Source organism: Ambystoma mexicanum, chromosome 6q (assembly GCF_040938575.1).
Source record: "Ambystoma mexicanum isolate Mex_15411 chromosome 6q, UKY_AmexF1_1, whole genome shotgun sequence".
Classification (NCBI taxonomy): domain Eukaryota; kingdom Metazoa; phylum Chordata; class Amphibia; order Caudata; family Ambystomatidae; genus Ambystoma; species Ambystoma mexicanum.
In genome coordinates, this window is record NC_090937.1 from 122,245,932 (window position 1) to 122,260,636 (window position 14,705).

The following is a 14,705-nucleotide window of genomic DNA, read 5'->3' on the forward strand; positions in this document are numbered from 1 at the left end:
GTCCCCCTCTCTTTCCCCTTATCTGGGAACATGGGCTTGGTGGCAGCATGGATGCAATGTCATGTACAGGGGCTTACCATCGCCCCTCCCTCTACATGCTTCTGAAATAATCTTGGGTGGGAATCAACTTTCTGGCTCCATCCCCAGGATGAGGGCACAGTGGGAGATAGAAGTGAAGAGTATCTGCTGAATTTTTCACGACCCATTGAGCACCATGATGGCAATTCAATTACATGACTGGACTCCAGCCCCTCTAATGCCCTTCACTGTGCGCCACATACATCATGGCCTGAGCAGCTGATGCCTCAGCTGTGGACCACAAACAACACACTGCTGGGAGGCAGCATACAAAGACTTTTTAAGTGCAACAAACCTAAATAAATGTCGGTTCCTTGAAAATTCAACAATACGGCACTTTCACAAAGTGTATTTGCATTGTGCAGTGAGTCAAAGGCGTGCACTCCGTATTACAAATAATTCCATTGTTTTACAGGACCTAGAAAGTGGAGAGGCAGCACTCTTCTGACTATTATAGTCCAGTTCCCGAATGCATTGTAGGGCTTTCCGCAGTTCACATTTATAGAGGATCAAATACACAAAATATTCAACAACTTCTCGACTTAATATATGTAGCTTTTCATGGTGGACTTTACTATATTTAGGAATATACATTTTTCTCAAGCATAATTTCACGAATATTTGAATGCACTATTGTAATTGGCATCCTATTCATGCTTCTCACCCCGCCTCTTGTTTCAGCTGTATAAGCATGTACTTTGACTCGTTCGATAATTCTTTACATGTCAGCATTATTACTTCAAGTGAATGAAAGTATCAAATAACATGCTTAGGTACTTAGAGATTGCTGTAAATATGTCAATTATAAGAATGTCAAGAGATGCAGAATCACAATGTCAAGGACTAAGACAGATGGCATGCTGGAGACGATTGGCTGCCACTCACACATACCTGCCAGTACTTCTGATGGCCAGAAACATGAATAAGTAGCAGTGGGATATTATAATGAGTGGAATGAAGAACACAAAGCAGCATAGCATCATGGTGTAACTTCGGTTTGACGATGACGCGTTTGTATAGTCCCACGTGCAGGAAATCATCAACCCCTCTGGCACATAGGAACCTAGTGGACAGGAAACTGAAATCATTCCTTTTTCTGAATTACAATCTTAAAAGAACACAATTTTACAGCTGCTAAGATCCACACGGAAATGTGATTTTCTACATTATCTAGCATAGTGGTACTGTATGAATACATACATTTATTATTGTATTTTACCTGGAGAGGGCTTGCTGCATGTTCAATGATAATATTAACATACTACATATTCATATGAATAATGAATAGTGGGGCGCAGTGTAGTATATCAGTCAAAATGCAAGACTGCATGGATTTTAGGAATAGGACTGCCAGGCCAAGTGATTTCCACCCAGAGAATTACCATTATGGCCTGCCTTGTAGGGCAGTACAGGCCATTATATGCCCGCTCCTCTTGGACCTATAAGAATTTAAATAATGACTGATAAATTCTGCAGTGGAAGAACTATATTATTCCACCCAAATGGGCAGAAATTTATATTTTGTGCAAGGATACCCACGAGAAACTGGGCAATGTTGGGATCAGAGGCCATATACCAAATATTATAAGGCCTCTGCCTCTCCACTCTCTTCAATGATCTCCCACCATCCGTTCGATTTTCTCACTCCCCATGTAATGTTCCCTTAGGCCAGTAACTGGAATACTATTTTGTATCTCTGTTGCCAAAGTATATATATTTGCCTGAGAAACGATTATTCTTATACACAAGACAATCCATTCAATGTTACAAGTATAGCAAATGTGCTTGATATACATATAAATATACATATATACATACGTATATAAATATATATATTCAGTGAAACACGTTTAAAGGGACGTTATGGTTGCAAGGTAAAATCGAAAACCAAAGAAATTCACCAGTTATGGTAAGATATGCAGCCATAACTAGTGCCACCAGCATGCATTGCTAAGACTAGCACCCATCATCCATGACATCACATATCCTAGAATTTTGTTTTTGTTCAGTTACAGTAAGAATTTTAAGCAGAGTGCTTGACCTTGTCATTCTGAATTGAAACCATGATACACATACTCTAAAGGTGGAGTATATGTAGACCTTAACCTTGTGCGATATTTTAAGTTACTTTCCCTAGGGTTTGGCATGAACTCATAGTGCACATGCATGGGACAATAACCAGGCCCCAGAAAATAATGCAAGTTTTAGACATAATAATGGACTCTTCAATGGTCCATACTGCTGTCATTGTCTCTTTTTATGTATTCTTAGATTGGTGTATTAACATCAAAACCTCAGTAGAAAGTTTCTCTTTCAATTAGTACATTGTTGATGCATGGAAAAGTTCATTAGACGCCTACTGATCACCCATCATATGTTGCTAGTAACACTCTTAACCTGTCCCTTGTAGGGACTTTCCATTAGGATTGTTACAGAGTAGTAATGCCATATGTGATTGCATAGCTTACCATAAGTGACACATTTCTTTGGTTTGATTTTTCCTTGCAACCAGAACACCCCTCTAACAAAAGTATTTTCACCGAATTTCAGAGTTTTTCATTAGTGCAACTTAACCATAACCGCCCTATAACAAAGTGTTTCACTCAGTTTCATAGGTGTTTATTAGTGCAACTTAACCGTAGCGTGCTTTTAATAAAATAAAATTCACAGAATTTCGAAGGTTTTTTATAAGTGCAACCTAATTTACCAGCAACTACATCATTTCTCTTCATAATGTTTAAGCTTAAAAATCATTGTACCCTGCCACATAGCTATAACGTCACCGGATAGTATCGCTAGTCCGCGGACATACCTGAGGACAGGTGGCATTCAATATAACCCAAAATCACAGGAGGAGACAATATTCTTTTTTTGTTTTAGTAGAAAAAGTATATGTAGAGCAACAATGCAAACAATCAATACAACTATGTTTTACTCCAAAATAACCTTATGACTTTGGAAAATGCAATAATGTTTTTAAAATCAGAACACAATATTATGGATTGTACCAAATATTGAAGACAATTGTACATCCTGTGTAAACAATTCACTTCAACACTTGACATGCACTGAGCACAACATTTGTTACAGTGTCCTACATGATCTCAAACATTTAATAAGTAAACAGTACCTTTGCATTTGATTCATAAACATGCAGTATGACATTTTAATAAGTGTGTGAAAATGTTATATAACTAAATATAATCTTTATATATTATAATATAAATTGCAAACACTTTGGAATGGTTAAAACTATGTTTCCCAAAAGAAGACATAACTGAGGAACAATTTACTAATGGTAAATTATTTCATATATTTTACAAAACAATTCTGTTACGTATACATAAACTATTAAAGTCTATCTGTTACATTTCTCTTATACTATACTTCACAATGTAGAAGAACATCAAACTAAACATGAGGATAACTATGGGAATAGATAAGATAATTTTGAAAATAATAATAAGAAATTATGTGTACAGGTGAATCAAGTTGCAAATCAAATTACAGAACTCTCTACATATGTAAAAAATCATCTAATTTGAAATATTGATTTTCATTGCCCTACCCTGTACCTGTGACGTTTTCCCCATCTATCACCCCAATCATTCCAAGAAGATATTAGTGATCATTTAGTTTAGATTTCTATCCCTAATTGACCAAATCATGAACATATACTGCCTTGAAATTCCCCTTTTTTTGTTTCCCACAGTGATTCTTCCTCCCTATCAAAGTATATTAATGTAAATATGTGTTCCATATTTTAAAAAATGCCAATTAGAAGTGTGCGGACAAAATACATGTTTGTGTCGGCAACCTCATATTTCAGTGACGTCACATCATTGGGTTACTTCGGGAATGTCACAGCATGGTCTCAGTCTTGATAGTCCGCCCCAGTGATGTTATCAGGCTGCACGGACGTGCATGGTCAATGTACATGCCCGCAATGACGTGATGCACTTTTAATTAGTTAAAGAACATCGGAGCCCGGCGATGGTTGTCGCAGCACATCTGTGTGATGTCACCCGGGTGCACTAACGTTTGTGAACATTGTGACGTGGTCGAGTACAGCCGTGAAGGTCATGACATGACCGTGCCCATATGGCATGATGACGTGTCCGTGGTTGATGTCTGTGCTTTGCGGATATTTTGAAATTCAATTTGCACCCCCACTACCAACTCTGAAGTTGAAACTTTACCCTTCCACTCTGTCATAAATCACCAAAGTATCTTATGAAAAGGATATGGTAACCAAAAAGGATACAATTGCTAGGGGTCTTCCGGATCCTTGAATTCACACGATTTGATAGTAGTGATGTCAATTTAGACCTTCCAAATGATACAAGTCTCTGACTGGTAAAACAGGCAGAGAGAAGGATCACTGGAAAGGGCGTGGGAGAGTAATAGGAAGGCAGCCTAGGAAAAAAATAAGCATCATGAGAAACTATCTCAACTAATCTCTCTCCATAGAATGGCAATAACGCTAATTCCAACACTAACCTGTAGGCTTAGAACTGGAGTATCCACCAAAGTCTATGAAGAAATCCAGGAAATGAACCAATGTCAAAGGAGGGAAGGTTAGTAAGGGAGACTTATCCCGAACGGCACGAGGCTCACGCTAGATACTGGGTTGGTGCACCACAGGATAGCGTTGATAGTTCTGTGCACGGTCACCTTCAAATAAAAGTAGTAGAAAAACCTTCCTTTCCCACAAACAACAGAACAAAATTGAAACGAGTCCACCTGTTATTTCCTCACAGGTTCAAACCAACCGGGTGCTGGATACACGCGAACCAAGTACACGCAGCCAGGCCAGCCGCGCTTGAAGAGTTCCAGCGTCCGCGTGGGATTTTACACGCGAACCAAGTACACGCAGCCAGGCCAGCCGCGCTTGAAGAGTTCCAGCGTCCGCGTGGGATTTTACACGTGAACCAAGTACACGCAGCCAGGACAGCCGCGCTTGAAAACTTCAGCGTCCACGTGAGATTTTACACGCGAACAAAGTACACACAGCCAGTCCAGCCGCGCCTGAAGAGTTCCAGTGTCCGCGTGGGATTTTACACGTGAACCAAGTACACACAGCCAGGCCAGCCGCGCTTGAAGAGTTCCAGCATTCGCGTGGGATTTTACACGCGAACCAAGTACACGCAGCCAGGGCAGCCGTGCTTGAAGAGTTCCAGCATCCGCGTGGGATTTTACATGCGAACCAAGTACATGCAGACAGGTCAGCCGTGCTCGAAGTGTTCCAGCGTCCGCGTGGGATTTTACACACGAACCAAGTACACGCAGCCAGGACAGCCGCGCTCGAAGAGTTCCAGCGTCCGCATTAGAGTGAACGTGGAAACTTACACGCGGACACGAAAACAGCATGCAAATGGAACAGGAACCTGCGTGTGAGAAGACATGCTAACAAAACCTGCTGAAGGCAGATACAGGAGATCGCGTGTGAAGGAACACGTCGATGAAGGCCAAGGAAGCAACTGACAGGATGCGAAGACACAGATGAAGAGTTCAGCTACCAAGATGCCAAAATGTTCAATCAGAAGCAGCGAGCCACGTATCCACGCTGCTTATGAACGTTCTGCCGTAACACATGTGACTATCCTGAATCACGTGAATTCAGCGACGTGAATAATGCAGACACCGTTTTCCTGGTAGTACATCAAACAACCTCAATCTCGACTAAAACGGTCTAGCAGTTCTATGAGCATAACCCGTTCTGCTTACAGACGGAGTTCCAGATCCAGTGGTAAAATGTCCAGCATGCATGACACACAACTGCTACTAGCATTCTATGTTCTCTGAACGTTTTACACATTTTACCAGCCTTTTATGCCCTTTGACGTTTGCAGACAGGAGGAAAGACTGTGGTGGTTCCTCCAAGGGGATCCACTGATTTGTATTAGTCATTCTCAATCTCTTGAAAAATGGCATCAGTCATGACCTTCACTTCCCCTACGGGGCCTGCACCACCACCACAACCACCTGGAAGACCTGAACAAGGTAAAAAGGACACTGCAGCAGATGGGCTGCAGGAGGAAGAGGAAGATGAGGATGCAGTAGAAACCTTCTACATCTGGTGGTCAGAGAGAGTCCTGGGTGGGGAGGTATTTTACCACCATTGGGGGAGTGCCAAAGGCTCAGGCTGTCCGTGTGTGTTGCACTGAACATGGAGCCACTGTCAGGGCCTGAAGGGGCAGTACTCCTTCGGCACCACCTGCAAGTGCCGCCACACCCAGACTTTCCACCTGACTGCCCTCAAAAAGGCAATTCCTTTCACAGGACGTAGAGGCACCTCATCTATGTGCCCTCATATTCCACTCTTGTCACTGCTCATTCCACATCAGTGGGGTAGGGGATTCCTCTTGCTGCATTACAGGCCATACAGGAGGCAGTTGACCTGTACTTTTAATGGACAACTGTCTTATGTCTTTACTGTGATGCACTCATCTGCAGGGGTAGCATTCCACAGCACCTTTGAGACTGCTGTTAAGGCCTATAAAAAGAATTGCCCCCTATCTTCGTTTTTATACCCAGTATATGTGCGCAGATTGCGTGCCCATTTGGACAGAGTGCTTCAGGGGAGTGCTGTCTTGCTGTGCTTTTACCCGATAATATTCTGCTTATTTAAACTCTTGCCGGTGATAATCGAAATCGGATTGTGAACTGCAGCACATCCATAGAGTCTAACGAGACTCATTCATTTGATTGGTGGAATACGGAGGCACATTCAATTGATTGGTGGATTACCAAGGCCCGCCCCTAAGGAACCGGAAGCCTATAATAAAAGTGGGCTGTGCGCATTCAGCACACATGCATTCAGAAAGAGTGCTTTGGTTGAGTGCTGTACACCTGTGCTGTGACCTGCTGATATTCTGCTCATTTTAAATCTTGCCTGTGATAATTGAAATTGGTGTGGGAATTGCAGCACATCCATAGAGTCTAACAAGACGCAATCATTTGATTTGTGGAATACTGCGAATCATTCAATTGATTGGTGGATTACCATGGCAAGGCCTAAGGAACCGGAAGCCTATAATAACAGCAGGCCACGCGCATTCGGCTCACACGCATTTGGAATGAGTGCTTTGTGCAAGTGCAGTCTCACTGTCTGCGGTAAGCGGAGAGGGGAAGTGGTCTTGGTCTTATTGAATACTGGCAGTGTTGTTTATTCGAAAAGATATTGACATTTGAAATTTTGTGCTGCGGATCATTATTTTGAGTGTCCATATTGACTAGTGTCCTATCACTATGCTGAGTAAAGGAAAAGCTAAGGTTGCAAGATACAACTGGCGAAACAGGAAGCAAACAGCTGCGGTGTCGAAAATGCAACCCATATTGGACCTACTGCCTGAGCCCAAGAAGGGAAATAATCACAAGAGCACTGGTACAAAAGCCAAAATAACATCTTTTTTTTTAAGTCGAACCCCCATTGTCAAACACTGCTGAAATATATGTTATTGAATCGACAAACTTGGAAACTGCTGTAATAAATGGAACTCTTAGCTTAGTAATGGACAATCTGTTGAGGAAAGTTCCAATTTTGAAGGTATGGAAAATAACTCTTTATTGGACCTATGTTATTCACTACAAGAAAGTATTGCAGCAGTAGTGGATAAACCAGTGATTCAATGTGGGGCTCCAGGGATAACTGTAGCAACAATTGAGAGGGGGTGGGTCACCTGTGGTTAAAGATACAAATAGGTTATCTGCATCTCCTAACCTATTTCCACAGATAGATTCAATAGTCTCTGAAGAAGAGGATAATACAGGAACTCAGTGCTATGCAGAACTTCATCCATTTATGGTCACAATGCACTTTGCCATGAAAATATTGTTAAAGTTATGTGGCAAAATACATGAGGATATTAAAGTAAAAACTGTTAAAAATCATCATGCTTCTCAGCCCCACACTGTAAACTAGGAAGTTGATACTGTGCATGAAGACATTTCAAATAGGCCTGATATTGTTATTGATAAAATATCTGAACCTGTAATAGAGGTGGTTGTGTAGCAAGAACCTTCTGATTCCTCTGGAATATACTTAACCCGCAGCCAGAAACGACTGGCACTACGCAAACAAATACATCTTAACAAAGCCCAAGTCAGCACGGAATTTGCGGATGTGCAGAAAAAAATCAATTGAGATGGGGATATCTACTAAGAGAGCTAGAAAGAGGATTGCGATGAAAAAACAATGCCAATCAGAACACACATGGCCATTGACTGGCTGGCTGGTCAATACAGATAAAAGTATAGGCAGCGATAATTCTGTAGAGGATTTGGGTGACTGAACAGGATACTGAGGTATCAATGTCTGATCCAAATGGTGTTGAATATAGCTCTACTCCTGAAAGAGCTAAAGTAATTGTTCCAATAGTATCCATGCCTTCAGATACCGGAAAGCAGACCGCGCATGGCTCTAAGGTGTTGGGGAACAAAATTACAATAAAAATCTTAAACAGAAAGTGAGAAATAAATGGTTGAATCTGTCAGCTTTGATAGGTAGGCAAATTCCTCCTGTGTGTGTTCTGGTAACAACCCAAATGTGACCCAGATACATTGTAACCATCTTGAGTTAGCTTTAATGATAAGGAACTATAGATTGCAATTTTTGGTTCTGGGTGTTGAATTGGATGGGGATACTGAATTGCCAGATACAGATATGCGAAGCAGTGACTGTAATCTTATCTCTATGATCCAAATATTGTGTAGTGATAAGATAAATAAGTGGGGATAGGGGAAAACATTGGAAGAAGTACAGCATGTCTTGAAATGGCTGGTGGAATCTCTCCCATCCTTTGCAGGTAAGGCACAGTGAAGCCTTGATGTCATGTCCTGCAACACTCAAGGTTTTGGGCAATTTATGGGCTCTGAAATGACTGCTTTGTAAGCAAATAATTATTTTAAAAGCAACATGGATGGTATCCAACCGATAAATAGATGGCTACCATACTTTCCAAACTCTGGCGAATGAGGCAGAAGTGGGAAGACCATATGGTGGTCTGATGGAGACATCATCTAACTGCATGTAAAATGGACAAATCAAATTGCCCAAATAATGTATTAGCAGAGGAGTTAGCAGATTTGAGATAGGAATAAAGGGGTCAATGTTGGTTGTAAATGTGTATCATCCCTCTGGCCTTGATCTCACGAATACTATCTTTGAGACATTATATGAACTATTATTGGGGTGGATCAATGGATATGAGAATGACATTGTGTTCTTGGTGGTGACTTCAATGCCCATTGTGTGTCTACTAATGACAGTGAAAAATTGGAAAATATTGAAAGTAAAAGCATCATGAGGCTGAATAAACTAAATGTGCAAAGCACAGAGCTGGATAAAATTTGAGGAAGAAATGAAATTATATATGCTGATTTGGCGATTTAGGCAAATCGATCATAATGACATACTGTATACAATTGGCAGACTAAAAGCCTCAAAATCACTGGGCCCTAATGGTCTATTTTATTTATTTATTTTATTTTAGTTATTGGTTATTTATAATGCGCCTATATTCGAGGCTCAACAGGCTCAGAAGGGAAGAGAGGGGAGGAAGTGCAGGAACAGGGCAGTAGAGCGTGTGAGAAGGAGAGGGCTGGGGGAAACAGAGAGTGCAGGGGAAGGGGGTCTACAAGCTAAGTGCGAGGTAAGGGGCCGGAATGGCTACAAGGGTGCAGGCTAGTCAGACAAGTGCAGGCAGGAGTGCCCGGAAGGGCAAGTGCTGGTTGAGGGTGGGAAGGGGGGTCTGGAGAGACCACGTGCATGTGCAGACAGAACAAGAGGGGCCTGGTGCCCTGTATGACTCTGAAGGAACCAGGCCACCAGTTTAGGGCAGAGGGGGACATTAGCAGGGGAGGGGGAGATGGAAGGAAGAAGAGAAGAGGAAGGTCTTGACACGGTTCTGGAACTTAAGGAGATCCGGCTCAAGTCTGAGTGGGGCAGGGAGGCCATTTCAGAAGGAAGCACCTGTGGAGGAGAGAGATCCAGGCCCCACTCTCTGCTTGGCAAAGCGTCTGACCCGCAGACAGTTAGAGCAAGTGGACTGAAGGGCTCTAGCAGGGAGGTATTTAGGGAGAGAGAGTTGGGTGTAGTCGGGTCCCAGGTGCCAGAAAGCCTTGTGAATGATGCAGAGCGTCTTGAACTTGATTGACGCAGCAACCGGGAGCCAGTGGAGAGATTTAAGGGCTGGAGAGATGCGGTTCCTGGGCTTGAGGCCAAGGAAAAGCCTTGCAGTCCTATTCTGGATTAGTTGATGGGGTGAAGGGAGGAGTTAGGCAAATTGAGGATGAGGCTGTTGCACTAGTACAGCTTGGAAAGCACTCAATCTCTGGAGACACTGAGTTTCTCAGGTGCAAGGTGAGGAAAGGGAGAATGCCTCTGAGCAGGTGCAACTGAAAATTGGGCCTTCTTGGCTATGTCCCTGATGCGAGGAGAGAAGGAGAGAGAGGAGTCAAAGATGTCACCAAGGTGTTTGCTTCATAGGAGTGAGGGGGCCATGGAGGGTGGGCAGAGTGTGGGAGGAAGGAAGGGAGCAGGGGTCCCAAATGAGAAGGCTCTCTGTTTTACTGGCATTAAGGCAGATATCATTAGTAGTGCACCATGCCTGAATAGTGGATTGGCAGTCAGAAATGTGAGAGGAAGAGGAGGAGGTAGAGGAGGGTAGCTTGAAGGAGTGCTGAATTTCATCTGCATAACACTGGAAGTTAGGAGAGAAGGTGGAGATAAAATGGGCTAGAAAGGCCATGTAGGTATTGAAAAGCCAGGGAGAGAGGATAGAGCCATGAGCGACTCCACAGGTGGAGAGTGAGATGGTGGAGAGAAAAGGGCTCAGTTGCCACTGGGAATGTTGGTCCGAAAGGAAGGAGGTCAGCCAATCCAGAGCCAGGTCCGTGATTGCAAGGATGTCACAGAGCTGCTTAATCAGGGTGGCATGAACGGAAGGAGAGATGGAATTGAGATTAGAGAGCAAGTCTTCAAGGGTGTTCAGGATAGCAGTTTCTGACAGCACTGAACCCAGACTGGCGGTAGTGAGCCAACCAATAGATTCAGTGTGGTGGATAAGCTGTGAGATGGCCAGCTTCTCTAAGAGTTTTCCCAGTAAGGGAGTACTGGAGATAGGGCGGTAGTTAGCTGGATAGGAAGGGTTGGCAGAAGGATTTTTTAGGAGAGGTTGCACAAGGGAGTGCTTGAGGAGTGAGGGGAGGGATCCAGTGGCAAAGGAGTGATTGCAAAAAGTGGACAGGGCTGGAGAAAGGGAGAGCCAGTATTGTGTTAAAAGAATTACCCTGATATTTGGTCCAATATTATTGATATTTTATTTGAGAAAGGGATTGCTTTCTGGAAATTTCCCATGTATTGGAAAACAGCTATACTGATACCGGTTCATAAAAAAGGAGACCGTATGACAGCTGATATTTATAGACTCCCGTCAATGACAGATGTAACAGGGAAGTTGTTTGCATCATTTATTTTGGGCGAACAACAGAAATGGTTTGATACAGCTGGTATTTTCAACAGATTTCAGATGGGTTTTAGGCCTGTATTGGCAACCGCTCACAATTTGAGGTTGATGGATTTGTTGACAGAGAGAGCAAAAACAAAAAATAATCCTGGGACATATGCTCTCTTTGCCGATTTTCAGCTAGCCTTCAATACTGTTTGTATATCTAGGTTGTGGGTGAAAATGGAGACCCTAGGCTGCCCTGAGTACATCCTGTATTTCCTCAAACAATTCCATGAGGATAATACAGTCCAGGTCAAGTTGGGTGGTGAGGGGGCATTGACATGCCTTATCCCTAAGGTTAGTGGAGTAAAACAGGGTTGTGTGTTGGCCCCTCTACTATTCAACTTGTACCTGGCTGACTTGCTCCAGTGCTTGGCTGAGGTGTCCCCCCAAGATTGAATTGAGGCATATTGTATGTTTAGCATATGCAGATGATCTTGTGATCTTGGATCATACTTTTCTGGGACTAAAAGGTCGATTAATGATTTATATAAATAAAACCCAAATTGATTTGTTTGCTAATACTAAAGTTAGGAGGCCTATGTTAATAATAATGGGTCAGAGATAGCATATGTTGATTGCTATAGATACCTGGGCATTGAAATCGGTGGGCGTAAGTGGTATTCATAGTGTATAAAAACCTGTGGTAGAAAAGCTGTTCAGTTAGTGTCACTGTGATGCTGGAAATGCATCGGAGGGACAGGGCCTCCATATTCTTGTCCTTTACTGCTTTTTATCGTGTGTTCTGTCGTGTTTTCTGCGCAGGAGTTCATGTGGGACTCCTTGCGGTGCAGCTCTCTTTCTTTTGGTTCAGTGAACAGACCTGTGGGATACCCTTATTGCACCCATGGGTGGGGGTACAACCCTGTGCCCCTAGTGTATGTTTTTGGGCACCTGTGGATGACCCGCAGAGCAGGGTATGGGCTGGTGGCAGCTCCATGCTGAATTTGACAGGTGCGCGGAGTATCCTCCATTTTGGGATACCCCGGCCCTGCCACTGGGATCAGTTAATTCCTGATGGAAAACAAGATGGCCCCGGTGGCCTCTTGCTTTCTATTACCCATTACCTTGTTTTCCCAAAGTCCTGGGAAGCCCTGACTCTTTCCCTTCCCCCTGACTGGCTGTTGGGTGGAAATACCATATATGGTGTTGTTGTGAAGGCCTGGCCAGACTAGCTGGAGCCTTCCCGGTGATGTATCTTGTGGGTACCTCCTGTGGGTGGGACCTGGGTGAATAGAGTGTGTGACGAATATGCATTCTGTGTTGTGGGTGTCTAGTATCTGGTGGTTGACACAATGACTGAGACAACCCTGCCCGAAACAAGTATGAATGCAGCTCGGAGTGTTGAATGGCTCGGTACTTGTCCCAATACACATAACTTGTTGTGAGTGTCTGGAGAGAAGTGAATGGCTTGAATACCTCGTGTGCCTGATTGGCTGCCTGCCTGCATGAATGCCCGTAGTCGTGATTGGATGCTTGAGTGTGACCCAGTAGAATGAATGGGAGATCAACAGTATATCTGGGGACCTCTCACTGCTAGGAATCGTGTTCAGAAGCTGAAGTCCACTACGACGAGTAACTGGAGTAACTGACGCTTGACCTTGAAGCCCCGCTGGACGAGAAGGAGTGCTGTGGCTCTCCCTCGCAATCTGAAGGCTGCTGTGTTTCCAAGGACTGACCCAGAGAGGACCTGGTAAGGCGCCCTCTTCCCGAGCTACGAGGGACCATCGTGCACAGCTGATCTTTGCCAACGCTCCCTGGTAGACAGATCTTCGAATGGCTGCCGACCCGATACGGGGACTGCTGCGGAACTCCAAGGAGAAGCACCTGGACTGTTGTCCGCCACTGTCAACGACCGCTGTCGCCGACCGGAGCCGCCGTGCTCCCGTTTTGTCTAAGAACTTCAATTGATCATCGGACGCTCTCGTCTGCATCGTCACCCGCTTGTCTCCCGCTGGAGAAGGCCCGACCATTGCCGCGCCGCGGAGCATCCACTGGTGGGTTTCCCGCCACCTAAGGACCACAGAGACGCCAACGACTCGACGCCCTTGCTGGGCCACAGTTCTTCATCACCTCTTTGCGGTCCAGAACTATCGTCACCGAAGTGCCCCGCACGCCTCTTCCTTGCCGGACGCCAACGCTCTGTCGTCAACGAGCACCGCTAGGAACGAAGCTGCCACTTCCCTGCCGTAATTCAACCTGTTCACCGTCGGACGTTCGACGACCCGTGACTCCCGCCTTACAGAGAGGGCACTCAAGAAGGGCCGTCAATTCCCCGACACCTCTCGACGATCCGTGGCTCCCGCCTGAAAGGGAGGCACTCAAGAAGGATCGGTCGACGCATCGTCGGAGAACTCTACTCCACCAGGTACATTGGGGGGTAAAACCTTAATAGGAAGAAGTGAGACTATTGATCATATGGACTGGGCTTGTGCGATATATCTTTATTTTACAGGTTGCCCAGGTGGGGGGATCTCCACACAGAACTGTGCCTAGCGGTAGGGGTCAGCATTCTGCCTATGGTTTCAACCCTCTCACGTTCCTGCCTATCTCTATTGCTGGTTTCCTCGTTATTAATCTGTGTGACATTTTAACCGTACAGTTGATGCACTTTAATGAGATTCGATAACATTAGTGGTACCACTTTAGAACTGTATTTATTTATCATTATTGACTTCCAAGTACAAAGTGCATTATTGTGATCGTGTACATACTTTTGAATATTAATTATATAAAGACTGTGTTTTCAGTAATACAGTGTGTGGACATTCCTTTGTGGGGGTTCGGGGACTACACTGTACTTAAGAACCAGCCCGCATCACCTCCTGAGAAGCTAGGCCATGATTGCTCGTCCATTGCTACCTTATAGAGAATCTTGGCTGGGGTCTTCTGTGCCTCTCCTCTACCATATAGAGAGCGGAAGTACAGACACCCCCTACCAGTCTTTACAGTCACCTGTAGTGGCATTTTTAGGATGGTGGGTTTTACTCTTGATGGCACTATACAACTACTCCAACAATGTTTTGGTGCTCAGATTTTGTATGTGCTAGAGCATCTTTACATTTTTTGATTTGGCATGGCTGAGAAAAATAGAAAGTCACATTTGGAGAAACGTGT

At 44.1% G+C, this 14,705-nt stretch overlaps 1 protein-coding gene across 2 annotated transcripts in view; it reads right to left on the reverse strand.

The window, feature by feature from the left end:
• The window catches only part of LOC138515816 (melanopsin-like), an 894,150-nt gene that overhangs the window by 275,633 nt on the left and 603,812 nt on the right, over positions 1 to 14,705 (reverse strand). For both annotated transcript variants that reach the window (XM_069630561.1, XM_069630560.1), the window contains exon 5: positions 970 to 1,141. In XM_069630561.1, the coding sequence (XP_069486662.1) occupies positions 970 to 1,141 (172 nt within the window). The remainder of the gene's footprint in view (positions 1 to 969; positions 1,142 to 14,705) is intronic.